The sequence below is a fragment of the Chelonia mydas genome, chromosome 2 (genome assembly GCF_015237465.2).
Source record: "Chelonia mydas isolate rCheMyd1 chromosome 2, rCheMyd1.pri.v2, whole genome shotgun sequence".
NCBI lineage: Eukaryota > Metazoa > Chordata > Testudines > Cheloniidae > Chelonia > Chelonia mydas.
The window spans coordinates 99377457-99403805 of NC_057850.1; the positions used below are offsets into that span (position 1 = coordinate 99377457).

Here is a 26349-nt window from a genome sequence, read left to right on the forward strand (position 1 = left end):
ACCCTACTATGTCAAAGCAGTGCTCAGTCAGAGAGCAACATATTCATTATCGGGGATCTTCTTTTTCTTCTTCACCTCCATTTGGAAACATACTGTCTGATTTCCTAGGTGCCTGGAAAGCCATCACTATCGACAGATGGGTTCTAAGCACTGTGGAACTGGGCTACGTGTTACAGCAAAGAACTAGATCTGCTTCCCTTTCCCCTTCCCTGTCCCTCACCAGGTTCCTTCTCATGTTAGTGGTTCTTCCTCACTGTATTAGAGGAGATATTTTTATTTGAGGCTTTTCCTTACACAGAAATCAAAGTGTGTGTGTGTGGGGGGGGGGATGCTGGCTAAGGCCCATCTTAGACCTACAAAACTTAAACAAATACATAAGAAAGATAAAAGAAAAGGAGTACTTGTGGCACCTTAGAGACTAACCAATTTATTTGAGCATAAGCTTTCGTGAGCTACAGCTCACTTCATCGGATGCATACTGTGGAAAATACAGAAAATATTTTTATACACACAAACCATGAAAAAATGGGTGTTTATCACTACAAAAGGTTTTCTCTCCCCCCACCCCACTCTCCTGCTGGTAATAGCTTATCTAAAGTGATCACTCTTCTTACAATGTGTATGATAATCAAGGTGGGCCATTTCCAGCACAAATCCAGGGTTTAACAAGAACGTCTGAGGAACAGTGGGGGGGAAATAATAAACAAGGGGAAATAAGTTACTTTTTATAATGAATCAACCATTCCCAGTCTCTATTCAAGCCTAAGTTAATTGTATCCAATTTGCAAATTAATTCCAATTCAGCAGTCTCTCGTTGGAGTCTGTTTTCAAAGTTTTTTTGTTGAAGGATAGTCACTTTGAGATCAGAAATCGAGTGACCAGAGAGATTGAAGTGTTCTCCGACTGGTTTATGAATGTTATAATTCTTGACATCTGATTTGTGTCCATTTATTCTTTTACGTAGAGACTGTCCAGTTTGCCCAATGTACATGGCAGAGGGGCATTGCTGGCACATGATGGCATATATCACATTGGTGGATGTGCAGATGAACGAGCCTTTGATAGTGTGGCTGATGTTATTAGGCCCTGTGATGGTGTCCTCTGAATAGATATGTGGGCACAGTTGGCAACGGGCTTTGTTGCAAGGATAGGTTCCTGGGTTAGTGGTTCTGTTGTGTGGTATGTGGTTGCTGGTGAGTATTTGCTTCAGGTTGGGGGGCTGTCTGTAGGCAAGGACTGGCCTGTCTCCCAAGATTTGTGAGAGTGTTGGGTCATCCTTCAGGGTAGGTTGTAGATCCTTGATAATGCGTTGGAGGGGGTTTTAGTTGGGGGCTGAAGGTGACGGCTAGTGGCGTTCTGTTATTTTCTTTGTTAGGCCTGTCCTGTAGTAGGTGACTTCTGGGAACTCTTCTGGTTCTATCAATCTGTTTCTTCACTTCCGCAAGTGGGTATTGTAGTTGTAAGAATGCTTGATAGAGATCTTGTAGGTATTTGTCTCTGTCTGAGGGGTTGGAGCAAATGCAGTTATATCGCAGAGCTTGGCTGTAGACAATGGATCGTGTGGTGTAGTCAGGGTGAAAGCTGGAGGCATGTAGGTAGCAATAGTGGTCAGTAGGTTTCCGGTATAGGGTGGTGTTTATGTGACCATCGTTTATTAGCACTGTAGTGTCCAGGAAGTGGATCTCTTGTGTGGACTGGACCAGGCTGAGGTTGATGGTGGGATGGAAATTGTTGAAATCATGGTGGAATTCCTCAAGGGCTTCTTTTCCATGGGTTCAGATGACGAAGATGTCATCAATATAGCGCAAGTAGAGTAGGGGCGTTAGGGGACGAGAGCTGAGGAAGCGTTGTTCTAAGTCAGACATAAAAATGTTGGCATACTGTGGGGCCATGCGGGTACCCATAACAGTGCCGCTGATTTGAAGGTATACATTGTCCCCAAATGTAAAATGCTTATGGGTAAGGACAAATGCCCCTCTGCTATGTACATTGGGCAAACTGGACAGTCTCTACGTAAAAAAATAAATGGACACAAATCAGATGTCAAGAATTATAACATTCATAAACCAGTCGGAGAACACTTCAATCTCTCTGGTCACTCGATTTCTGATCTCAAAGTGACTATCCTTCAACAAAAAAACTTTGAAAACAGACTCCAACGAGAGACTGCTGAATTGGAATTAATTTGCAAATTGGATACAATTAACTTAGGCTTGAATAGAGACTGGGAATGGTTGATTCATTATAAAAAGTAACCTATTTCCCCTTGTTTATTATTTCCCCCCCACTGTTCCTCAGACGTTCTTGTTAAACCCTGGATTTGTGCTGGAAATGGCCCACCTTGATTATCATACACATTGTAAGGAGAGTGATCACTTTAGATAAGCTATTACCAGCAGGAGAGTGGGGTGGGGGGAGAGAAAACCTTTTGTAGTGATAAACACCCATTTTTTCATGGTTTGTGTGTATAAAAATATTTTCTGTATTTTCCACAGTATGCATCCGATGAAGTGAGCTGTAGCTCACGAAAGCTTATGCTCAAATAAATTGGTTAGTCTCTAAGGTGCCACAAGTACTCCTTTTCTTCTTGCGAATACAGACTAACACGGCTGTTACTCTGAAATAAGAAAGATAGTTTTGTATGATATCCTTGTCGTCGTTTATCCCATCACTCAATCCTGAAGATTGGTATGCTGCTCTCGTGTGGTCATTCATCACACCAGAACAGGTTTCTCAGATTTATTGTCCTCCCCTTTGGTCTGTCATCAGCTCCCAGAGTGTTTATCAAATGCATGGTTGGAGTAGCTGCCCTTCTTCACAGAATCGCTATTGAGGTATACCCCTATCTGGATGACTGGCTTATTTGGTGGCATTCCTAACAACAGAAGGCATCAGAGCAATTCAGATTGTATTTGACTAGCTGAGCCTGATTATACAGTCTCTTTCCGGTGCAGAGAATTGAGTTTATCGAACCATTGCTAGATTCAACCTCAACAATGCCATACCTTCCTCAGGTCAGGTTTCCAGTGATCCTGGAATTACGCAGTTTCCTCCAAGCTTATCTACAAACAATGATGAGAAACTGGATGCAACTTTTAGGACATGTGGCCTCTTGCATGTAGGTGACTCAGCGTGCCAAACTATACCTGAGATGTCTTTAAGGCTGGTTAAAATTCATCTACTGTCCATTAACTCATCCTCTGGACACATTGATTCACAGACCTGCAAGTGTGCCATCTTCCTTGAAGTGGTGGAGAGTCCAGTTCAATGTTTCTTTGTCTCCTCCTCTTCCCTTCCTACTCTGACTCTGGTCATGGACACATCTTCCTTGGGCTGGGGTGCACATCTGTGTCCCTTGCAAGCTCAAGGTCTGTGGGCAAACAAACCCCCCACACAAATGTTGTATAATTGAGGGCAATTTTCAGAGTTTTTCTGCCAGGTTTTTCTCCACCAGAGAAAGGGCAAGTATGTTCAAATACATATAGACAATATGACAGCAATAGTTTACCTGAGGGGCTGGGTGGAGAGGATCAGCTTGACAGATCAGCTGACAGGGCAGATCAGCTTGACAGCCTCGTAACAGCCAGCCTTTCTGGAATTTTTGCATTCGAAATGAAATAGGGCTGTCCGTTAATCGCAGTTAACTTATGCGATTAACTAAAAAAAATTTAATCGCGATTAATTGCAGTTTTACTCGCGCTGTTAAACAATAGAATACCAATTTAAATTTTTTAAATATTTTGGAAGTTTTTCTACATTTTCAATTATTTGATTTAAATTACAACACAGAATACAAAGTGTACAGTGCTCGCTTTATATTATATTTTATTACAAATATTTGCACAGTAAAAATGATAAAAGAAATAGTACTTTTCAATTCACCTCATACAAGTACTGTAATGCAATTTCTTTATCGTGAAAGTGCAACTTACAAATGTAGATTTTTATTTTTTTATTTTTGGTTACGGAACTGCACTTAAAAACAAAACAATATAAAACTTTAGAGCCTACAAGTCCAGTCAGTCCTACTTCTTGTTCAGCCAATTTCTAAAACAAACAAATTTGTTTACTTTTATGGGAGATAATACTGCCTACTTCTTATTTACAGTGTCACCTGCAAGTGAGAATGGGCATTCATGTGGCGCTTTTGTAGCCAGCATTGCACGGTATTTACATGCCAGATATGCTAACCATTCATATGCCCCTTCATGCTTCGGCCACAATTCCAGAGGACATGCTTCCATGCTGATGATGCTTGTTTACAAAAATAAAAAATGTGTTAATTAAATTTGAGACTGAACTTCTTGAGGGGGGAGAATTGTATGTCTCCTGTTCTGTGTTACGCAAATTCTGCCATATATTTCATGTTATAGCAGTCTTGGATGATGACCCAGCACATGCTGTGCATTTTAAGAACACTTTTTCTGCAGATTTGACAAAACATAAAGAAGGTACCAATATGAGATTTCTAAAGATAGCTACAGTGCTTGACCCAAGGTTTAAGAATCTGAAGTGCCTTCCAAAATCTGAGAGGGATGAGGTTTGAATCAGAAGTCTTAAAAGAGCAACACTCCAATGCAGAAACTACAGAACACAAACCACCACAAAAGAAAATCAACCTTCTGCTGGTATCATCTGGCTCAGATGATGAAAATGAACATATGTCGGTCCACACTGCTATGGATTGTTATCGAGCAGAACCCATCATTAGCATGGACGCATGTCCTCTGCGTGGTTGAAGCATAAAGAGACATATGAATTTTTAGCGCATCTGGCAGGTAAATATCTTGCGATGCAGGCTAAAACAGTGCCATGCGAATGCCTGTTCTCACTTTCAGGTGACACTGTAAATAAGAAGAAGGCAGCATTATCTCTTGCAAATGTGAACAACTTGTTTGTCTGAGTGATTGGCTGAACAAGAAGAAGGACTGAGTGGACTTATAGGCGCTAAAGTTTTACGTTGTTTTATTTTTGAATGCAGTTATTTTTCATACATAATTCTACATTTGAGAGTTCAACTTTCACGATAAAGAGGTTGCACTACAGTACTCGTATTAGGTGAATTGAAAAATACTATTTCTTTTTACAGTGCAAATATTTGTAATCAAAAATAAATATAAAATGAGCACTATACACTTTGTATTCTGTGTTGTAATTGAAATCAATATATTTGTAAAATGTAGAAAACATCCAAAAATATTTAAATAAATGGTATTCTATTATTGTTCAACAGCGCAGTTATTTTTTTTTAATCATGATTAATTTTTTTTAATCGCTTGACAGCCCTAAAATGAAATATAACTCAGAACATCAGGGTTCCAGAAGTCTCTGGCAGATCACCTCAGCAGATCCTTGAGCAGAGATCACGAATGGTCACTGAAGATTGACGCACTATGAACATTTTTTCAAACTTGGGGTATGCTAACTGTGGGCCTATTCACTATGAAGTGGAACAGGGAATGCCATTGTTTCTGCAGCAGAACGGGATAAAGTCTAGGTTTGCTCACAGATCCGTTTCTGTTGTTACGGAGTGTGGGTCTGCTCTGTGCTTTTCCTCCTTATACCCTTGATGCCCAGGGTAATTCTCAATGGAGAGAAAGACTATTCACTAGCAGTGCAGAATATTTTACTAAATAGTAGAAAATTGTCCACCTGAGTCACTTACCTGCACAAATAGGAAAGTCTGTCGCTGAGCAAGAGGAATGTTTTTCCTGCCCAGGCAAGGATTCAGAATGTTCTGGAGTATTTACTACATCTGAATGAGTCAGATCTTTGTCTCAGCTACCTAACAGTACACCTCGCTGCAATTTCAGCTTTTTATCCTCTTGTGCGTGGCCATCGGATGTTTTCAAATCCTATATCAGTAAGATTTTTCAAAAGGAATATCTAGACTTTTTTTTTTTCTTTTTAGAGAGACAATTTTCCCTGTGGGATTTGAACTTAGTATTGTCCATGTTAATGGCTCCTAAGTTTGAACTAATGGCTTTTTATCCTCTCTGGTATTTATTGACTAAGGTTGCTTTTCTAGTGGCAGTTACTTCCACTTAGGAGGGTTGGAAAACTGCTAGCATTAATGGCATTCCCTCCCTATATATGATTATTTTTTATATACAAAGATAAGATTGCTAAGTTTCTCTCTGGTTACTGATTTCCATCTCAACCATCATCTTTTTACCTACCTTTTTTCCTAAACCACATTCTCACAAGGATGAGATAAAACTTCATTCCCTGGATGCCTGCTGTGCTCTTGCCTTTTATTTGGACAGGACAAAACCGTTTAGATCTTCACTGCAATTATTTGTTTTCTGCGTGAACAGAATGGTGGTTACATCATAGCATATTTCTAGATTGATCACCTTCTGCATTTCGACATATTGTTATTGTAAAATCAGCACTGCCTTTCAAGAAAACTGCACATCCCACTAGGGTACAAGTAGCGTCCGTGGCCTTCTTAAACAACATTGTGTTGACAGATATATGTAGAGCCTAGACTCCTATTCACATATTTACCAAGCCTATGCCATTTCATCGGCCCCAGGGATGATGCTGACTTTGGGAGGGCTATTCTGCAGTCACTTTTCTGATAGATTCTGAACGCTTCTCCATAGTTAACTGCTTGGGAGTCACCTGAAGTAGAATAGACTAGGGTCTATCAGTTAACTCATACGATTAACTAAAAAAAATTAATCACGATTAATTGCAATTGTAATTGCGCTGTTAAACAATAGAATACCAACTGAAATTTATTAAATTTTTTTGGATGTTTTTCTGCATTTTCAAATATATTGATTTCAGTTACAACACAGAATACAAAGTGTACACTGCTCACTTTATGTTTATTTTTGATTCAAATATTTGCACTGTGAAATACAAAAGAAATAGTATTTTTCAATTCACCTAATACAAGTGCTGTTGTGCAACTCTCTTTATCATGAAAGTTGAACTTACAAATGTAGAATTATGTACAAAAAATAACCACATTCAAAAGTAAAACAGTATAAAACTTTAGAGCCTCTGAGTCCACTCAGTTCTACTTCTTGTTCATCCAGTTGCTAAGACAAACAAGTTTGTTTACATTTACGGGGGATAATGCTGTCCACTTCTTACTTTCAGTGTCCCCTGAAACTGAGAACCGGCGTTTGCATGGTGCTTTTGTAGTAGACATTGCAAGGTATTTACCTGCCAGATATGCTAAACATTATGTCATAGAATCATAGAATATCAGGGTTGGAAGAGACCTCAGGAGGTCATCTAGTCCAACCCCCTGCTCAAAGCAGGACCAATCCCCAATTTTTGCCCCAGATCCCTAAATGGCCCCCTCAAGGATTGAACTCACAACTCTGGGGTTAGCAGGCCAATGCTCAAACCACTGAGCTATCCCTCCCCTCCCTTCATGCTTTGACCACCAGTCCAGAGGGCATGCTGATGAAGCGTGTTTAAAAAAAAGAAAAACAAAAAAAAAAGCATTAATTAAATTTGAGACTGAACTCCTGGGGGGAGAATTGTATGTCTCCTGTTCTGTGTTATGCAAATTCTGCCATATATTTTATGTTATAGCAGTCTTGGATGATGACCTTGCACATGTTGTTTGTTTTAAGAACACTTTCACTGCAGATTAGGGATGTAAATATTGTTTAAAAAGTTAACCGTTAGGATAGCTATAGCACTAAACTCAGAGTTTAAGAATCTGAAGTGCCTTCCAAAATCTGAGAGGGATGCAGTGGGGAGCATGCTTTCAGAATCTTAAAAGAGCAATACTCTGGTGGGGAAACTACAGAACCCAAACCACCAAAAAGGAAAATCAACCTTCTGCTGGTGGCATCTGACTCCGAGGTTGAAAATGAACATGCTCTGTCTGCACCGCTTTGGATTGTTATTGAGCAGAACCCATGATCTATTTATTAGTTAGTCCTGCCATGAGTGCAGTGGATTGAACTAGAATGACCTCTCAAGGTTCCTTCCAGTCCTATGATTCTATGATCATCAGCATAGACATATGTCCTCTGGAATGGTGGTTGAAGCATGGAGGGACATATGAATTTTTAGTGCATCTGGCACGTAAATATCTTGCTACAACAGTGCCATGCAAACGCCTGTTCTCACTTGCAGGTGGCACTGTAAACAAGAAGCAGGCAGCATTATCCAACCACTTCTGCACCAGGTCCTAGCTCTCACTTCCTTCCTCGCTCCCTCTCTCCTTAAAGACTCATTTCATGAGAATGTCTTGCTATAGAAGGCGGACTCTCTGCTATCAAGGGAATCCATAAAAGCTGTCTTCCTAATCTATTGATAGCAAAGAATTCCTGGTATTTCTTTATCCCCCACGAAGGTTGTTGGTTTAAGACTCTTTCTGGACTTCACAAACCTGAACAAGTATTTCAAGATATCAAAATTAAGGATTTTCTCCTTCAGAAAGAACCACTAGAGCGGGGTGTCCAAACTTACTGACCCTCCGAGCCACATATGACAATCCTCAGAAGTTCGAGAGCTGGAGTGCGCCTGCTGGGACTCGGGGCTTCAGCCCCATGGGAGGCGCCTGTTGGATCTTGGGGCTTCAACAGGAGTGAGGCTGAAGCCATGAGCCCCAGTAGACGTGCCCCGTGGGGCTGAAGCCAAAGGTCACATAACACCCCCATTTTTTTTTTGCCAAGGTTTGCTGACCTTGGTGCATTTTGAATTCCAAGGATTTGGGAAAAACCAAACCTAGTAATAGTTGCTTGGTTCTAAAAACGACCATAGCAAATGAGACTTATATTTTGTCTCAATCCAGTTGGATATATAGAGCTTAGCATGCTTTGGGGGCAATGTTGGGATAGAAACAGAATGTTAGAAAGCAGTTTGTGGGAGGAATTGCTCAGATAACAATAAAGGCAGCCAAATGGCTTTTTTGTTTATACAAGTTATAGCATTATTACTGTAAGGTCAAGGGATTTACTTTTCTGTTTTAAAAAGCGTGAATACTGTTTGAAAAGCATATTTTTCTCTGCAACTATTAAGTTCACTTGTATCTATTTGGGGATAGGAGTTGATATTCTCTCTCTCTTTCTCTCTCTCTCTCTCTCTCTCTCTCTCTCTCTATATATCCCATATCTCTCTAATTCCTTGGACTGTCTGTCAGTATCCATCTGTTGTCTCTTGTCTTATACTTGGATTATAAGCTCTTTGGGGCAGGGACCATTTTTTGTTCTTTGTTTGTCACAGTGCCTCGCACAGTCGGGTTCTGCTCCTTGACTGGGGCATCTAGGCACAATGGTAATGCTAATTAATAGTAAAACAAACAAGTAAACAAAAAAATCTGTACACACATCCTACCCAAGAAGCTTGCTTTGATACTAAATGTAACTGTCTGGTTACTGGAAGGCATATATTAGGACAGTGTTTCTCTTTTCGTGTGTCCACAGCTGCCTGGGTGGTGATGGGGGGTGCGGGGGAGGGGACAAAGCAGTATCACCTCTCGCACCCTGCCCTTCTCTGGAGCCACAGATGCTAGAGGAGAAGGCAGCCGATGTGAGTTCACCACCTTGCCGGGTGCAGTGGGACTTGGGTTTCCGGCTTCAGCCGTGGGGTGGCAGGCACCATCACCTGGCTCTGTCCCCTGGCTTAACCCCACCCCTGGCCCCCACTGCTACCTCTGGTCCTGGGTTATGGCCACATGGTGGCGGGCTCCGTCCCTCGGCCGAAAGGTTTCAGGCTGTGGCTGCGGGGCCACCAGATCCAGCCCCAGCAGCCAAGTGGTGGCGGAAGTGGGCTAACCACCCCCTTCCAATTGCCCCTGGCCCCTGCTGCATTCTCCAACCTCGGGTTTCAGCCATGTTCTCCGATCCTGGTTGCGTGGTGCCAGCCACCAAGCTTTGGGTTCCGGCTCTGGCGTCCAGCTGCATGACAGTGGGTACTGGCCAGAGGCTCACCAACCCACCGCCATCACCTTTGGCCCCTGTTGCCTCCCCACTGATCGGCTCATCCGCGGCTTAATTTGTCCTCCGGCTTGCCATGGCTGAGTAAGTCTGTTGTGAAGAGTGATATTTGTATGGTTTATTAATATCACTTTTTGCTACCTCCCAGCTAGCTAGCAAGTCTGCTGCTGTGAAAAATGATATTAACAAATGTACAAATATCACTTTTCAAAGAAGCAGACTTGCTAGCTAGTAAGTCTTTAAAAAAAGAAGCAACCAAAAAAGGAAAAGAAACTACAACAGCAAAAGACAAGAACGTGAAAAGCACCTTATTTGTTTTTATTCTGTTTAGGTCCAGTAAAGAATAGAGGCAACTGTACATTATTTTTATTATTGAGTCTGCAAAAAAACCCAACAACCCTATATCAGTGTTCCCTCTAATTTTTTCCATCCATGTGCAGAAAGAATTTTGTTACGTGCCCCATATTGAGATAATGTGCGGATTGTGCCACCAGCAGAAACCAAAAACCTAGATATATGTTTTTCAAAAATTACCATAAGGATAATTACTACAGCCAGGACGAGTTAGGCATTTTAGAACTCACTACTCAAAGAATTAAATTTAAGCGTAAGAGAGGAATAAAGATTATGAAATGCATAGACCAGTCAAAAAACTAAAATAACAGACATTGGAAGAAGTAACAACAGTAATACAATGTGTTGGGAGGTGACTGTGAAAGACTCTGTGTGTTGGGGGGGGGGGGGCCTTGTCTCTACTTACTGTGGATCAACGCTGCAGCGATGGATCCACTGGCGGTTGATTTAGCGGGTCTAGTGAAGACCCGCTACATTGACTGCTGATCGCTCTCCGGTACTCCACTGGAACGAGAAGCATAAGGTAAGTCAACGGGAGAGTTTCTCCCGTCAACCTAGGGCGGTGTAGACACCGCAATAAGTTGACCTTAAAGTATGTTGACTCCGGCTACATTAGTCACATAGCTGGAGTTGCGTAATTTAGGTTGACTTAGCCCCGTAATGTAGACCTGCTCTCAGAGAGACCTGCCCTTTTAAGTAGATTGGCATGTTCAGACACAGCAGCAGCTGCCAGCAAGCTTCCCCCTCCCCCTGCTCTGTGGAGATGGGGTACAGGAGTGGGCAGAGGAGGACACCCTGACATCAGTGCCCCCTCCCCCTCCTGCGCAGCAAGCAGGAGGCTCCCGGGAGCAGCTTCAAGGCAGAGGGCAGAAGCAGCACGGCAGTGGGGGGAGGGACACCTGAAGTGTGCAGCATTTGATAGCCTGCTGGGAAGTTGCCCAGATGCACTGCTTAGAGGGAACTTAGCGCTACACGAATAAATTGCAATGGACATGTATATTTGCATATTTATTTGTTTTTTCTTAAAGTGAATTAAGTACTTCAGGAAAAATTCTCTGAGTGGCCACCAGCAAGAGTTGGTGGCTGCACTCTGAGGCCACCAAAAAATTTGTTGTGAGAACCCCTAAGTTAATGTGTATATGCATTATGAAGAGAACCCTGGAAATCTATCCAACTCCTAAAGTGTCTCTTTTACTCTAACTGTGGTTTTGATGTTATTGAAAGCTAATTTGTAAGTTTTACACTTTAATATAAAGTTATGGGTTTTTTTTCATTTAATACAGTAGCTTACTGTCTTTGCCATTCTTCTGTTTGTAGGATCCTGTGGCCCAGCCTCTAATGACGTCTCCTGCTAACCTGATGCAACCTGTTGATAATAAATGGAAGAATGTAAGTATAGAGATTTTCTTAATTTACTTGTGTCAGTACTGAGATGGCAGGCATGTTAAAAGGGGAATTGCAGCTCTCAGAACTTTGCAAACATTTATTAATATTATGTATTAACAAACACAGTCCTCTGGAAGGTGGATTGATATTTGATTAAAGGGCCTTATATAATGCTGTGCCCAATTTGTGAATGAAAATCTGTTAATTCTTGTAAACGGTTAATTCGGAGTATAACAAGTCAATTCATAAACATTTCCTGATAACTGCAAACATTTCCTGATAACTGCATAACTCCATGCAAAAACTCTTGGAAAACACGTCAGATACTCCCATTCCAGTCCCTGTATGGTGGGTAAGATGACTAGTGTACCATAAAAGGGTTCTAAAAGCATTAGGGAGTGCATCCATTAGGGAGGACTCATGCAATGCAGGAACTGTGGAAGAGAACTTCAAGGCTGCGTTCCCAGGACTCTCTAGGAAGCACCAGCATAAGAGCTGGTGGCAGACGGTGTACTTTGAAATGCTTTTTTAATATATCATTTTATAATTAAAACCCCCATCCCTGACCTTCATAAAAGGCAGTTGTCTTTTAAAATATATTGCTTTCTTTGGAAGATTTCAACTTGTTTTGTTGAATCAGTCTCTACAAGCTCAACTACCTTTGTTTGGTGGAAAGTGGGGAACTTATAAATAATCAAAAATAAGTAGATTACCTGAGAGGAGAAAGGTATTGTTATAGAGAAGAAATAAAATTAGGACTCAAAAATACTTTCTTACGAAGGATATTTTAGCTAGAATGCTTTGGAATACAGTATACATAGTCCATTAGGTTTGCAAGTGGCATTCCTTGTATATTTTGCATGACGGCTTGGTGCTTAAGAAAGACAAGGGCTTAATATGAATAAGATGCAGTTGTCATGTATGTATATGCCAGATTATTCAAAAGCTTTCAAACAATACTCAAGGGAAAACTTCGCCAGAAGCTGGGAATGGGCGACAGGGAATGGATTACATGAAGATTACCTGTTCTGTTAATTCCCTCTGGGGAGCCTGGCATTGGCCACTGTAGAAGACAGGATACTGGGCTAGATGGACCTTTTGTCTGACTCAGTGTGGCCATTCTTATGTTCTTAATTGGTCACCCGTTTTTCCCCTCTTATCATTAATGGATAGGCGAAACCAGTTCTTATGCAGCTGGTGATTAAGCAGTCAGTGAGCACCCTGGTGGTCTGAATTTACATTACTTCTAGCCTTTGCTGCTTCCTCATTATAACAGAGATGTTGAGTGGGGCTCCAGAAAGAAGCAGGTGTTCAGAGAAAGGAGTCCGCTATTTAGTAACTCAGCAACCAGAGCAGAATCAGCAGTGAGCAGGTGGCTAGCAAAGATTGAGTGGTAGAGATTGAGGGGGAAACTTTAGTCTACTGTACTTTTTTTTTTCCCCCTCAGGACTTCATCCCCAGAACAGTTGATGAGGGCAGGTATTTCAGCCACATAGTCACCTGATTAGCATTCCCATTGCTATATGCATTTGCTCTTGGTAAAAACATCAGATTTTCATATGTTATTGCCTACAACTCAAATCTGAAGTCAGTGGGTTGCACCTCTCAAAATTGGGTATTAAGTCTCTTAGGCTCTTAAGTGTGAAAACTTTTGTAAATATTTTGCTTTCACTAAAATGCACTTTTTTTTTTTGTAAATGGTACAAACCCTTGTTGATTACGGGTCTGACAAATACAGTTCTTTACTATTTTTATGATAGGAAAGAGTAAAAGCGTGTGTGTTTGTTTTTTTTTTTAAAAAGCTAAACAATACCATGCTTTCTTATTTTTAAAAGGACTGGATGGCAGACCTCTTTATTATGGAATAGTAATAAAACATTTGGCTCTTTGTGCTGTATTATAAGTTGGCTACATGATAAGCATTCAAAGTTACAGCCTGGAAGGAAATCTTTGGCACTTTTACAAATATAATGGGGGAACATTATGGAAATGGTAACTAAAACTTTTCTGTGGTTTCATTGAAACATTATGACCTATGTGTGAACATATACAAACATACATAACACCTAGTCTAATGTGTAAGTGCAGATGCACACACATGCTGTCTAAATTGTCTAATCGATTGTTTTCCCCTTAATATTATGTTCAGCCAGCCCTTCAATGAAGGGTTGTCCTCCTCTTGCTGAAGAATGGGCAGCTTATAGAGCTGTCAAACTAGGACTGCTTGCTCCTCTAAGGACCTCTGCTACATTCTGCTCCCAGAAAGTACTATTTCTGAAGTTGTTGCACCTCCGTATATAAAATTGTTTTCTGTGGTCTAACAGCAGTAAGTACAAAATGAAGAATATATGTATTATTGTTAATCTGTTTAGACAGAGTTTCTGTCAAATTGAGATCTGAGCAGAGATCGTGCCACCCTGGTCCTCAATAAGATGAACAAAGATAAACACTTTGTGTGTGTGTGTGTGTACAGGGTGACAAATATCTATTCTTGTGAGTGTCAGCTCACTTTTTTTAATGTTGATTCAGAACTATTCATCCAATTCCAAGGAGGGAACTGCAAGGTGAAACAATTTTTTTTTATCCTAATTATTTGGAATCATCACAAAATGTGAAGGCAAGGTCTTTACCCTATCAGGTCTGCAAGAGAGTGTTTCAGCTATGGAAAGAGCTGTGGAGGAATAGCTTTTCAAAATGGAAAACAAAATTACAGTCAAAGACTAAGTGAAATTCGTCCTAAAGCAACTTTGGTAGTATGCAGACAGGACTCTACTTAGTGCACCCTGAAGCGATAAGGTGGTTTCTCATTGCTTGAGGAACAGAAGTGAATATTAGTCTGTGTATGCTCAAGAACAGAACTGCATGGCCAGCGAATGTATGTTGCAGTATCCTTTTTATTGTTAAGGAAATAAAAGAAAAGCTCTCTGAGTAAGTGTATATTTGAGTGGTTTTCAAGTTAAGTGGAAAGAATAAGGCTAGCCACCCTGTTTGTTTTATTCCAGGTTCTAAAAAGGAAAAATAAAATTAGCTGAAGAATGAGTCCTTGGATTTCTTCTTCATCCTTCTTTCTAAGGATGAAGAGAAAAGAAAAAGGGAGCGAGCCAAGATGGGTGGAGAAGTTTGATTTTTAGACTAGAACAAAAATTATTTTCATCATTGTACTTTGTCATTCAAAAGTTATTTAAATTTTTGGAGTAAAAAGAGGTTGAATCAAAGAAGTGAAGAAACTGAAGGAGGCATTACCTTTATAGTTCAGAGAAGACGTTTTATGGTCTATTACTTTCCAGCCTGGAACAGGTTATTTCAAGGAGGATGAATTTCCTCATATAAAGGCAGAAGATTGTAGATTAAAACAAAATCAAAAAGATAAACCTGACTTGTCTGAAGAATGTTGCTGTAGTATCACTATTTTTTTTTGTTTTTGTTTTTAAATTAACAACCTTGTAATTGTTATTGAAGGAGATTTTCCAAGGGACTTGGCATATAAAGTGAGGGAGGCTTTTAAGAAGAAAGCAATCAGTACTCTGTGCCTGTTGTTCATTTAGACCAAAATATTTCTTCAAAGAGCTGAAGAATTGATCCCCAGTAAGGATAAATCTATAAAATTGTCTTTCGGATCATGTCTATATTATTTTTCTTTGTGGCAGGTGCCCCCAGGTACTCTCTTAAAACAAACAAACACTGCAGATGGCTTGCTGGCAGAAGATATAGTGTCTCAACTATAGTGACTGAGACGTAAAACTGAGAGCCAAGTAAAATAATTGTTAGCTTCTCCTGAATAGCAAAGTGTCAGATAAATGGAAGAGCACTATCTGTCAACAGGAAGTGATAAAAGGTGGTCTCCTGCTTAAAGCAGATGACAGGGACACTGGAAATCTGCAAAGCACCCTAAGTATGAAGTAATTTTATTAGAAGTAATAACTTACTCTATACAATACAATAAAAGTTGTTTGAAAAAAAGTGGTAGAGATGGGACCAGATGGCTCACCTTTGTTGGCCACTTTCCTACAATGAGGGATTGATTAAGGAGGCCTGTAATATAAGGCAGTCTTGTGGGCAGACTGCAGGCGGAGAGCCTCCAATTTCCCCTCTTGGACTGTTGAAATAAAACATCACCAAGGTTTTTCCTTGGTCAGAAATACCTCTCCTTGGGGACTGAACATATTAACCTAAATAAAACTTCAAAGAAAAATCAAGATTCCAAAACAAAGTCCATACAGAATGAAGGTTTTGCTTCCATACTTTGGTAGACCACTCCAGGCCCTATGTGGCTGGACTCTCAGTCCTAACTCCTGGGACTTTCTTCTGGAGCCTGCTCACTCCTAGCAGTCTCTGATCCCTGAGCATTCCCCCCTTCTTGCAGCTTCCTGCTGATCTTTATAGGGAAATCTCCTGATTTCTCCCAAATGTGGCTTCTTAGTAATCAGGGTTGGCTGTCCCAGGTCTTCCAGCCCTGTACATGGTTTCAAGGGGAAAAGGGAAATCCTGGATGGCCACTGTTGACTTTCTTTCTCAGCTATAGGTCTACCAATATGATGTTACACTTATTCACAGAGAGTTTATTTTATATAATTTGTGGACTGTATTACCAATTCACACATATATACAATAGTCTGTTTCACAAAGGCTTAACAGTTGAGTTTAACTCTGAAACTGTGTATCACTGAGGCATCACTACTTTTATTAAATATGCTAGACAGTTTACTAATATACTTAAGTATTTCTGATAAAAAATAAAAGCTTTTTGAAGTATTTTTTGTGATTACATTTATTTTTTTGTGTACCCTTACCTGCAAAATTCAATCATTCAAAATAGGTCCCCAAGCTGTGAGAATGGGTGAGGGGCCAATATTTTATCATAAACTTAATTCAAGCTGTAAGCTTACAACTGTAAGCTTGGGAAAAACTCCTTCTGGAAGGAGACTAGAGGAGCAGTCCTTTAGTGGAACAGCAGTCCTTGAATGACAGCTCTGTAAACCCCCCAGTCTTACATGAGAGGACATCCCCACAATGGACAATTAGCAGACATATTTCAGATAAAGAAAATAGACTGGTAAGTCAAACTTTCTTTATACTTATCTCTTTCATTTTCCTTTACACATATACTGCTGTATATTTCAGGCCACACATTTTCGGTCTCCACTTCTTCAACAGACAGAAAACCAAGTAACTTCAGCTGCAGGTCAACAAGGGCAACAGGCTGTAACAGATGTCATCCAGCAGCTCCTTGAGCTGTCAGAGCCAGGTCCAGTAGAAAATAACCAGCCCCAGCAACCTGGCCAGCAACTCAATATTGCAGTGGGACTCAATCGAGACATTTTGCAGGTAGGGCGTATTTACATAATAAGTAGTGTCTTTCAACAGTGTCTTTGTAATTATCTTATCTTTCTAGTGAAATCAGAAGTTGATTACAACAATAAGGTGTCTGTATGCCTGAATTGACTTCTTTGCCTAACAGGAAAAATTGAAATAATGAAAGTGCAGAGTGCAGCAAGATGTTTCTTTGGCTCCATTATGCGATCAGATTGGAATGCAATAAATACTAGTTGAAAGTGAATGACACTAAATATTTTTTAAAATTAAGGTTGTCCTTTTTTTTGTTTTGTTTTTCTGTGGTCCATGGACTACTTGTGGCATTCAAGGACCTAAATTGAGGCCATCCAGGATGAGCATGTTAAGAAATTTTCTATTTGATTATGAATTGAGAATTTGTTCCCTGAGCTGCACCCTGTGATGTTTAAGCTGGACTATTTGGATCAACCCTCTCTCAAACCCATTGCTTTCCAATTGCCTCTTAATGCTTATTTTGTAGCTTCCGGGGCTCAGCTGGAAGAAAGGGAACAGAACAGGATAGAAAACATTCATCTTAAATAGTGGTCGTGGCCCCTTGATCTTTTTCAGATCTGTTCAGTCTTCAAGCTGAAAAGGTTGCGCACGATTTATGTATTAGTGTCTCTTCTCTTGAGCACCAGCCAACCACAGTATTCATCTGAACCCCTTTTTGAAACATTCAGGCCTTAATTCTGCAATGCGCTGTTATCCCTGAGCAGAGCCCTATCAGGTCAGTGGGGTTTTCTGTGGGTACAATGAAATAGGATCAAAGCCTAAGGGCTATCTACACTACAAAGTTAGGTCAGGTTAATTATAGCGCTCAGGGCTGTGAAAAATTTTAGAGCCCTGAGTGATGTAACTAAGCTGACCTAAGCCTCAGTGTAGACACCACTAGATTGATGGGCTAGCATTTGTAGTGTAAACATACCCTTATTCTATGAATCCTAACTACCCTCTCCCCACCAAAAGAGAAGAAATTGTTCTGCTTTGAGATTAGTTTTTCCAGTTATTGGATGTATAGGTCTGTATTTTTGTAGTACAATTTAACATATCATCTCTCCAACTTTAATGGAATACAATTTAAAAAAAAAAATCTAGTTCTTATTGTTTTTTTAAATTAGAAGTAACTGATAAAAATGAGAATTTGAATGGAGATTTAAGAGAAAACATCTTTTTAATTGGGCTTTGTAGATCTGATTAGTTTTCTGGGGAGTCATTGCTTGTACACATTGCTGGAGAAAATCCAGTTCCAGTCGAATAATGTAATGTACACGTATTACTGGAAAAAAACAGTTCCAGTTGAACAATGTGATTAGCTAAACATATTACTGTTTACCACCTTTGTACAGGAAAGATCTCTAAATCTTTGCAATTTTGAAATTCAGCTAAAATTTTGTAGTTGTAAGAAACTTGATTAAATGCCATTAATCATAACTGTATTGAATCTCCTTTATAGTTGTTTGAGCAGAGGTTTAGAATAACTTGTGTAGTTTTTCTTTCCTAATCTTCTAGTTTTGTTTTGCCTTAGCAAGCCTTAGAAAACAGTGGGCTATCTTCAATTCCAGTCTCAGCGCATCCTACAGACTGCAGCCAGGCTAAGAATCCTACAACTCAGGATCACAATCCAGATGTTCAGAATCTTTCTAGTCATCAAGCTGACCCTAATAATGCAGAACAAGATAAAGAGCAAGAAAGCCCAGATAAGATGGATAAAAAAGAGAAAAAGGTTATAAAGAAAAAGTCACCATTTTTACCTGGTAATGTTGGAAATGTTTTCTACATACAACTTTTGTTCAGTAATAACTACAATATCTTACAGTTCTCTGTAGCACCTGTCACTGTAGTGTATAGGAACTTCCTAAAACACATGCAGTTGATATATCAATAAAATGCTTATGGAATTTCAAAAACACTAATACTTTATTTATTTGTTTTTAACAGAACTTGTGTGTGCGCATTGGTTTCCATTTTCTCTACCCCATTCTGTGCATCCAAGTTTGGATTTTTCCTATTCATCCTTAGATCAGATTGAAGATCAGTACAGTAAAGGCATTGCCGGTACTACTTCAGTGCCAGTTGGTTGGAGTTCTGTGACAAGCAATACTTAAGCTTCTGCTGCTCAGAGTTTAATAGTCATCTTATGTTGCTTGTTCTTTGTGTAGGAAGCAGAGACTTACAGTTGATCCCAAAACAGGAATCCCATGCCCTACAGCATTCTTCAACCAGCTCGGACTGTCTGGCACACTCCGACCACTTACATCCCCACCCCCACGGGAGCAGAGAAGAGAGGTACTATGTGCCTGCAGAGGGGTTTGAGTTTCTTTTCTTTCACCCCCCCCCCCAATCCAATTCCCTGGTCACAGAGGCAGCGATGGAGCGAGTCTGGCAGCACCACCCACGCTCCACCTTAGTGGCTAAAGAGGGCAAGTGACTGGACCTTCTGGGTCGAAAGGTCTTGTCCTCTGTCAGCCTTCAGTTTCGAATCTCAAATTACTTGGCTCTATTCACTAAATCAGCGGTCCTCAAACTGTGGGTCGGGACCCCAAAGTGGGTCGATGGGGTCACCAGGGATGGATTAGCCTTGCTGGGGGAATGTTTGAACCTGTTCCTATGACCTATGAGGACGCAGGGTTCTATTCCACCTTTTTCCTGGTTCTCAAGAAGAAGGGCGGGTGGAGACTGATCTTAGACCTCAGTCATCTCAACCACTTCATATGCAAGCCAAAGTTTTGTATTGTCATCCTAGCAGCCATCATACCTTTGCTAGAAAAGGGCATATGGTTTACGGCTCTTGATATGCAGGATGCTTTCTTTCATGTAGACATCCATCCTACCCACAGACATTTCTTGAGATTCATAGCAGGTCCTCAATACTTCCAATACAGGGTTCTATTGTTCGGACTCACCAGTGCTCTATGGTCTTCACCAAAGTTTTCTCGGTAGTAGGGACCCATCTTCGATGTCAAGGGGTCATTATATTCCCTTATCTCAACGACTGACTGATAGCAGCGTGATCCAAAGCAGAGGCTCGAGTCTTGACCTCCATAATCTTCACATTCCTCTCCTCACTGGGGGTGAGTGTAAAGGTTGAAAAATCAAGTTTTTATCCCACACAGTCCCTAGAATTCATTGGGGCCCACATCGGTGTAGTCTCTGCATGTGTCTACCTACTGGAGGACAGCTTCCAGACTCTACAAGAACCAGTTACCAAGGTGGTCTCCAGTCCTTCAGTTCCGGTCAGGATTTGCCTTTCCCTTGGTCACATGGTGACCTGCACGTCCATTACCGCCTTCTCTCGTCATTGCTTTCACTGCCTGCAACTGTGTGGCTCTTAGGGCCTATTCTCCTGTGCACAATACCATGGACTTCCTACTGACAGTTCCCCTGCCCCCAAGATTGTCTCCTCCCTCTAATGGTGGACAAACCCAGGTCAGGTCTGTACCAGGATACCCTTCTTCTCATCATCACTAAGCATGATGATTGTCATGGACGTGTCACTCATCGGATGGGGCGCCCACATGGGTGAGCACATGACACGGGACTTGAGCCACTCAGGTAGACTGGCCAGTTTTGGTTTGGATGTATTCCTGGAGATGCATAATTTTTAATTAAGGATTAATCTTTAATTCCTGGAGACTCCAGGCCAAGCCTGGAGGGTTGGCAACCGTACACTCAGGAATCCCAAATGCATATCAACATCCTGGAAATTCAGGCAGTACGGAGAACATGTAGTGCATTTCTCCCATCTATTCACTCCTGTCATGTTCTCATTGTGTCGGACAATTACCCCCACCATTTCCTACATCAACAAATGGGAGCATGATGTTGTCAGTGCTCTGTGCGGAAGTTGTTTGTCTTTGGGATTTGTGCATTACCCACAAAATCCTGTTGTCAGCAGTGTACCTTCCTGGGACTTGGAATATAATGCTGGACTCTCTCAGCAGGAAATTCATGGCTGACCATGAATGGGACCTTCATGACACTGTGGCTGCTGACCTTTTTGACCGCTGGGGGACTCCGACCTGGGACTTCCTGCATCCCACACCAACAGCAAATGTACCCAGTACTGCTCCGGGGGCTGGGCGGGGGGTGGGGGGGAAGAGGAGATCAGCGCCCTTTCTCAAGGCAGTGCCCCAGTTATCCGCTGGTCAGACCAAATCATTTATGACTTTCCTCCCCTACTGCTCCTGCCACACGACCTACACAAGATCAGACAGGAGAGAGCGATGGTCATTCTGATCGCCTCATTCTGCCCTCACAGTTTCTGATTTCCCCTCCTCCTGTGCATGTTGACGTGTCCCCTGCTTCCACTGCCAGCTTTCTTGGAACTCCTCATGCAACATGGCTGCAGGATCAGGCATCTTAATCTGCAGATGCTTCACCTAAGAGCTTGGTTTTTGAACAGACATCTTCCTCTAGAGCAGGAAGTACATCAGCAGTACAAGACATCCTCTCGAGTAGCAGAAAAGAGTCCATGAGGCAGGTCCTATAGGGCTGAATGGAAGTGTTTCACCCTATGGGCCCAGCAGAGGGGTTTTGCCCCTGAGCACATGGCCATCCCTCCTCTTCTGGACTATCTCCTGTCCCTGAAGGCTTCAGGACTTGCTCTCAACTCTGTCAAGGTTCATGTAGCCACTGGCAGTGTCTTGCACCCCCTTGTGGAGGGGCATTCTGTCTTTACGCATCACTTGACTACCAGGTCAGACTACCAGATCTCCTCTAGACTTAGCCGCCTGTTCAGCCCTTTGCTCTGCAATGGGACCAACCATTCCCCCAGCAAGACTAATCAGTTTTGTCCTCTCGGTATTGATGAAATTGCCCTTTGAACGTGTGGCCTCCTGCTCCCTGTCTCTCTTTTCCATGAAGGTTGCCTTCCTGGTAGCTATTACTTCTGCAAGAAGGGTAGGGCGAACTGGAGGCTATAATGGAAGACCCCCCTTTTACTAAGTTCCCTAAGGACAAGGTTTCCCTGCACTTACAACCTTTGGCAAAAAGTTGGAGTGTATCCTGCTTTCATCTCAACCAGCCCATACGCTTACCTGCTTTCTTTCTGAAGCCTCACACTTCAGCGAAGGAACAGCACCTTCACTCCCTCAGTGTCCACAGGCCCTGGCCTTCTAACTGCAGAGGATGAAATCATTCAGAAAGTTCCCTAGACTGTTTATTGCTCTAGCGGAAAGGATTAAAGGTCAAGTGACCTTCACTCAAAGGGATCTCTATGTGCCTTTCGGGGTGCATTATGCTCTGCTATTAGTTATCGTTACTGTCATCACCCCTTGGGGTATAAGTCCATTCCACGAGAGCATAGACTACAGCTGTGCTTCACAATGGACTGATTACGGACATATTTAGGGTGGCCACGTGGAGTTCGGTACATACCTTCTCTTCCCATATGCCTTAGTGGAAGACTCTACGATGTATGCCTCATTCGGCGTGGCTGTTCTCCGTAACATGATTTCATTGTCTTCCTCGCTCTTTCCTCCTAACTAGGTACTGCTTGTTAATCACCCTCAGTTGAATACAATAGAGACATCACTCAAAGAAGAGGAGATTACTTTTCTGTAACTGGAGGATCTTCGAGATGTATGGTCCCTACCTGTATTCCAGCCCTGCATTCCTTCCCCTCTGTTGCGGATCTGTTTGATTAGTGGTTGTGAAGGAACTGAGGGCACGGTTGGTCCATCCTGTCCTTTATGTCTTTGGACGAAACCATGAAGCAGAGCAAGGGCGCATGCACGGACCAACGGATGCTACTGCTTTTGAAATCTCCAGCTCTGGATGCATGGTGCATGCATATAACTCTTGGTGGAATACAGTTACAGATAAGTAACCTCCTCTTCTCCAGAGTGGCATAGGCTGAAGTTCTGCTTGGCTAAAGCCAAGTTCCAGTGCATCTACTAAACTCTCTGGAAGGGAAGTTTCAGTTCTCACAAGCTCTAAATTATCTGCTGACATATTAGTGCTTGAGGAATGGCCGCCATCTTGGCTGAAACCAGAAACTGAACTGAAGACCTCCAGAGCTAAAAGCATGAGTCTCTACAGCCTCAGCTAAAGAGCCTGGCTCTCTAGCTTACATCTTTAACTGTCCACAGTTGATTGGGCATAGAGGGAAAGAGATAACACACTCCACCTAGTGAGTTACACATTTTGAGATATGTGATTTCCATCACTTATGTGGTACATTACAGTAAAGTAATGAGACATAAAAATTAACACATTATGTATAATATATAGAAAATACTACATGTATAAGAACACTGAATTAAGGTTGCTATGGGAATTATAATTTTGTAAGTGTAAACTCTCAATTATAACATTGTATTAATAACAATTTCTTTGAACTTTATTTTCTCCTAGTTTAGCTTCTAGTTTTTTTTTATTTTAGTGAAATAATAATTTTGGGTTTGTGACATCACAATCCCTTTCTTAGGGAAAGGATGGGATGTGAGCAAGTCAGCATTATGTCTTAACTGCCTAATCAAATCTACTGTGCAAAAACCGTCTTAAATGATGTTAAACTGTGTCTACATGGGCACTGAGAGGGGAGTTTGAGTTGACTTTAGCTACCTCAGGTGAGCTAACATGACTGAAAAATACATTGCTTATATAGAGAATCCCAGTGTTGTCTGATGCTTCTCAGTTTTATAGGGAGTTAAAAGCCTATTAGTTGTGTAGAGCCCATTTCCTACATACCAAAGTACTGCAAAATGTAACATTAATATCAAAAGTAACTTATTTTAATTTTGATTTTTTTAAGATAGCTAGAACAAAGGAAAAACTTTAAAAATACCACGTGTCAGACATATGAAACTTGTTTTTAAAGAAGGGAATTCTACTGCATTTGAATGGGCATCAAGCAAGTTTGTGAAGACCTGATACGCTGGTATTTGCAGCTAATACAAATACATTGGAAATGACACATAATCTACAAACAGGATTCTAAACATTAAGACTATTTTGCAAATGTAGGGGGTAAAATATGAAAGGTATTAGTAATAAAATTCTTAAATGTAAGATTAAACTTGGAAGAATGAATCCTGTTTCCGTGAAAAAGTACATTGCTTAAATTTAATCTTTCAGTTCTGTTCTCCTTTTATAAATGTAATAAGAACAAAATTCTGATTTGTAGCCTAAATTATTTTAAATTCAGTGGTACATGTATAGTATGTTGACTTAAGTTCTTTCAGGATGTGCACTAAGTTGAATTTCTTTAGGCAGAATGTTCTTAATGTAAGAGAGAATTTTTCTTCAAGTGGCTCTGCATGTTCCCTACCTCGTGCAGTCTAATGGTGGAACTTTCACAAGCAGTGCCTGTTGGGGTGCTTTCTCTTAATACATATTCTTCACAACTCAGAGACAGATGTAGGTTTCATTTTTAGAAGGTACACATGATACATTTTTTAAGTGATTTATTTTGAAAACTTTTCAGATTAGTTTTACAGCTATATCAGAAAATGAATGATTGTTTGGTTATTTCATTTACCAAAGGTAATTAAAGCAGATAGTTCACCTCCCAATGACTTCATAAATATCTCCAATTCAACAGGTTAATCATTAATATTTAGAGGATTTTCTTGTCATGCTGTATTAGGAGGAAAACCTCACCAGACGGACATTTAACTAAAACAACAACGTTATGTATTCTGGATTTTTTTTCTTCAACAGCAAACATATAATATTTTAACAAAACAAGCATATGAATTTTTTAATTTAGTTAAACATTCAAGTTTTTTAAATCAGGTTTGTTTTTGTTAAAATTGTTTTTAACTAAAATAGTTAAATGAAATATTAAAAAAAACAAATTAAATCTACTGGATCAGCCAGGTCAACATGAGAAACTTAAAATATTGGCTTGTGCAGCTAACTCAGTTGTCTTCACCTTCATTTTCCTGTTGTTCATAATCTGGAAAAGAAGAACAAGCTTTCCTGCTTTTTCAGGTCTCAAACGATTTCTCAATTTGGAATGAATTAGTCCAAAGGAAGAAAATATTCTTTCTACGCCAGCAGAAGAAGCTACTGCTGTTAAAAGTGAGATTATCACTTCAACAGTCTCTGAATCCAAGTGCTTAAGTGACTTCCCCCAGTTCACTGGTGTGACTTTCTTTAAAACATCATCAACAAACATATATTTCTTGAACGGTTCACCCTTAGCTATGAAGTTTATTATAGATGGCATTATGGTGGGATGATAGCTGGTTGTCCATGTCATAGCCAACCCCTCTTCTTTAGCAATTAAGGTTTGACCCTGGTACCGAGTACTGAGAATATTTCCAAGAAAATGAGCTGGAGATAGTGCTTGTCCCTTTTGTTTTTTTAATGCTTGCATATTTCATTGCATATTTCTGTTTTTAAGATCTCTCTCATTTCCTTCCAAATTTCAACAGCGTCAGCAGTAAAACAGCTATTTCTCTGCATTTTGTTCAAGGCTACAGCAATAGGCTTCAGGGTACTCAGCATGTGTTCAACATTTCTCTTATGTTCTCCCCAATGTTGAGAACTTTGACTGACAGTGCCATCTATTTTTTCACGATTTTGTTCACAAACTGTCATCAGGTTAGGCCAGTTCTTGATCTAGTGCTCAAAACAGTCCACTGCTGAGTTCCATCGCACGTCTTGGGGGAGAGATAGCTTAGTTCTTCCCATTTTTTTCAGAGCAGCTGCTGCAAAGTGGTTGTTAGGGAAGTATTTTGCAATTTCAATAACAGTAGCCTTTATTTCTAAAACACTGAAGTCTTTGACTAGGAGGTGCATCAAATGAGCACTGCAACCGTATGTTATTCGCTTGGGACTCTCTCTTCTAAATTTCTTCTCATTTTGGTACTAGACCAAGCTGCGTACTAGACATTTGAATTTTTTTTCACAGTTTGTTATAGCTTTTACTGCTGCTACTTGTAAGTATTCTGTTGTGTGTGCATTTCCTGATGTATCAGTTGTTTCTGTAAGGAAGACATTCCCTTCTTCTGTTGTCACACAAGCACATACCACATGATCATTGTGGACATTGCTCCACCCATCGAGACTTGGGTTAACAGTTTCACCCTCTAGACCAGGGGTGAGCAAACTGGCCCGGGGGGGCCACATCCGGCCCTTCATACGTTTTAATCCGGCCCTCGAGCGCCTGCTGGGGAGCGGGGTCTGTGGCTTGCCCCGCTCTGCCTGTGCTGTGACTCTGCACGGCTCTCAGAAGCAGTGGCATGTCCCCCCTCTGGCTCCTGTGCATAGGGTCAGACAAAGGGCTCCTCAGCTGCCATTGGCCGGGAGCCATGGTGAATGGGAGCTGCAGGGGCGGCACCTGCGGATGGGGCAGCATGCCAAACCCCCTGGCTGTGCCTCCCCATAGGAGCTGGTTTCTGGGAGTTGCTTG

At 41.1% G+C, this 26349-nt stretch overlaps 1 protein-coding gene across 12 annotated transcripts in view; it reads left to right on the forward strand.

Moving 5' to 3' along the window:
• ZNF236 (zinc finger protein 236) overlaps nucleotides 1-26349 on the forward strand; it is a 171845-nt gene that overhangs the window by 52320 nt on the left and 93176 nt on the right. For 8 of the 12 annotated variants that reach the window (XR_006288620.1, XM_043539993.1, XM_037892968.2 and 5 more), the window contains 3 exons: nucleotides 11586-11657; nucleotides 16776-16979; nucleotides 18514-18742. Coding sequence is in view for 10 of the 12 variants with exons in the window: in XM_043539993.1 (XP_043395928.1) it covers nucleotides 11586-11657; nucleotides 16776-16979; nucleotides 18514-18742 (505 nt within the window). In the remaining 2 variants the exon portion in view is untranslated. Of the gene's footprint in view, nucleotides 1-9468; nucleotides 9508-11585; nucleotides 11658-16775; nucleotides 16980-18513; nucleotides 18743-26349 lie in introns of those variants that run through there. The other 4 variants (XR_006288621.1, XM_037892970.2, XM_037892977.2 and 1 more) reach the window with 3 other exon arrangements.